The sequence below is a fragment of the Nicotiana tomentosiformis genome, chromosome 2, assembly GCF_000390325.3.
Source record: "Nicotiana tomentosiformis chromosome 2, ASM39032v3, whole genome shotgun sequence".
NCBI lineage: Eukaryota > Viridiplantae > Streptophyta > Magnoliopsida > Solanales > Solanaceae > Nicotiana > Nicotiana tomentosiformis.
In genome coordinates, this window is record NC_090813.1 from 15,601,653 (window position 1) to 15,603,706 (window position 2,054).

Consider the following 2,054-nt stretch of genomic DNA (forward strand, 5'->3'; position numbering starts at 1 on the left):
GTACCCTAGGAGGTAAAAGAAGGCTCTGACCTTGACCAGTAAACGGGAAATGAAAGAAAAAACAAGAACAAACAAATTACGCATTGTAAAAATTAAATAGTAGATAAATAAACCTTCATCAACTTACAAAATTGAGGCGAAAATTAAAATTTGTATTAGTTCAAATATTGATGCAACTGCGTGTCAAGTCAAAGTATGATGAAAAATCTTAAGGTCAACGTATTATTAAATGTTAGCTCCTTCCATTTCATGTTAAGATAAGGAACTAATGCACTAATGTTTTTACTAATTACTCCAACAGACATAAAGAGAGAGACAACAAACATAAAAGAAAAAAAACTACATAATATTACATTTATAATAAGGTATTTTTTTCTACATCTTTCTCTTCTTTTTCAAACATCTGAAGATGAAATTACACTATCAACATTTTTCACAATAATCTCATCCTCAGCTTCTAACAAAGACAAACAAGGACTAGTAGAAAAACTAGAAGAACAAAATGACAATGGAGAAGTAAAAGAATGGCTAGTTGAAGTTAGAGAAGAAGCCACACAATTTTTACTAATAGAAAGGCTAATCAACAAATCAAAAAATGCATCAATAATATATCTATGATTACTTTTCTCATTAACCTTCAAATAAGCAGTCAAAAGCTCTTCAAGACATTTTTCACAATCTTTAATCTCATGATTTGCTTCTACCATTTCTTCCATTGATTTCTTGAAATCCAAAAAAGGGTCCATTGAATCCATTGTCATTACCATACATGACTCCTTAAATGGAAGAAACTCAAAACCATTACTATTTTTTGCCTCTTCAAGAATAGAACTAGTTTTCCCTGGCTCAAAAAACAGCCTCTTTTTTTCTGTTTTTAGGCCTTCAATCACTGTCTCTATGTTATCAACATCGTTGGAAAACTCTGAATAACCATAATACTCACTGAAAATGTTATGGTTTTCAGCTCGAAAAGAGAGAGTTTTAGGGTTTTTACAAGGTGGCAATGGCCATGGTAATGGAGAAAGAGAAGAGTTTTCTGTAATTTTAAAGAGAGAAGGGAGTTTCATTTTGTCTGTTTTTTTCTTTGGGCTTTTGAATGAAATAAAGAGGAGAAGTCTTGAAGTTTGAATGGTATATAGTAATAGGGTAAAAAATTTATGTATAGGGTTGGATTTTGATGGTTGGTGGTGAATTATGAATGGAAGTTTCTTTAATTTCGTTGTTGTATAGGGCAATTAATGCTAGGCAGAGTTTGTTCGAATAGAAGATTTTAAAGGAATGGTGAAAGAAGTGTGGAGGGGGGGGAAAATTTATGTATATATATATATATATATATATATATATATATATATATATATATATATATATATATGAGTTTAGCTAGTGACAAGAGTGGGTTGCTCTAGTGGTAAGTATCCTTCACTTTCAACCAAGAGGTTGTGAGTTCGAGTCACCCCATGAGCAAGGTGGGGAGTTCTTGGAGGGAAGGAGTTGAGGGTCTATCGGAAACAGTCTCTCTACCCCAGGATAATGTAGTAATTTTGATAATTACCAACCCAATATAATTTTACTAGTGGAGTCTGTGGATGGTAGTGTATATGAAAATTACCCCTACCCGGGGTAGAGAGACTGTTTCCGATATACCCTCGGCTCTCTCCCTCCAAAAATAATAGGTAGTAAGTCTTTTATTTTTCTTGAAAACTCTTTATCGACCAAACTCTACCAGCATGAAATGAAACGAATGGAGTACTTACGTGTTAGAAGTGAACAGACATAAATTTGTTCAACAACATAAGGTCCCCTAATTAATAAGAAACGTATAAAAAGCTGTACTACATTGTATTCTCAGATTCAGATTTCTAATTATCAGAGAGAAATTTTACAAGAATAAGTCTGCCTATAAAGCAAGAAATTCTTTTTATTTAGAAGCATAATTTAGATTTTGATTCCTTAATAATTACTACTCTACTAATGGACTTTAATTTTCCAAGTTTGTCAAATTTGACCAAGTGCATTATATGAACTTTTCCTTCCCCACATAAAACTGCCAAATA

General features: G+C 32.3%; 1 protein-coding gene across 1 annotated transcript; it reads right to left on the reverse strand.

Annotated features, from left to right (window-relative positions):
- Window positions 1-395: 395 nt before the first annotated feature.
- Window positions 396-1,067, reverse strand: LOC104112590 (transcription repressor OFP15-like). The gene has a single exon (XM_009622557.4). It carries the CDS (start codon window positions 1,065-1,067, stop codon window positions 396-398), a length of 672 nt encoding a protein of 223 aa, XP_009620852.1.
- Between the last annotated feature and the right edge of the window lie 987 nt (window positions 1,068-2,054).

Excerpts from the sequence above, each read along its gene's own strand:
- LOC104112590 (XM_009622557.4), bottom strand. The coding sequence starts at position 1,067 with ATGAAACTCCCTTCTCTCTTTAAAATTACAGAAAACTCTTCTCTTTCT.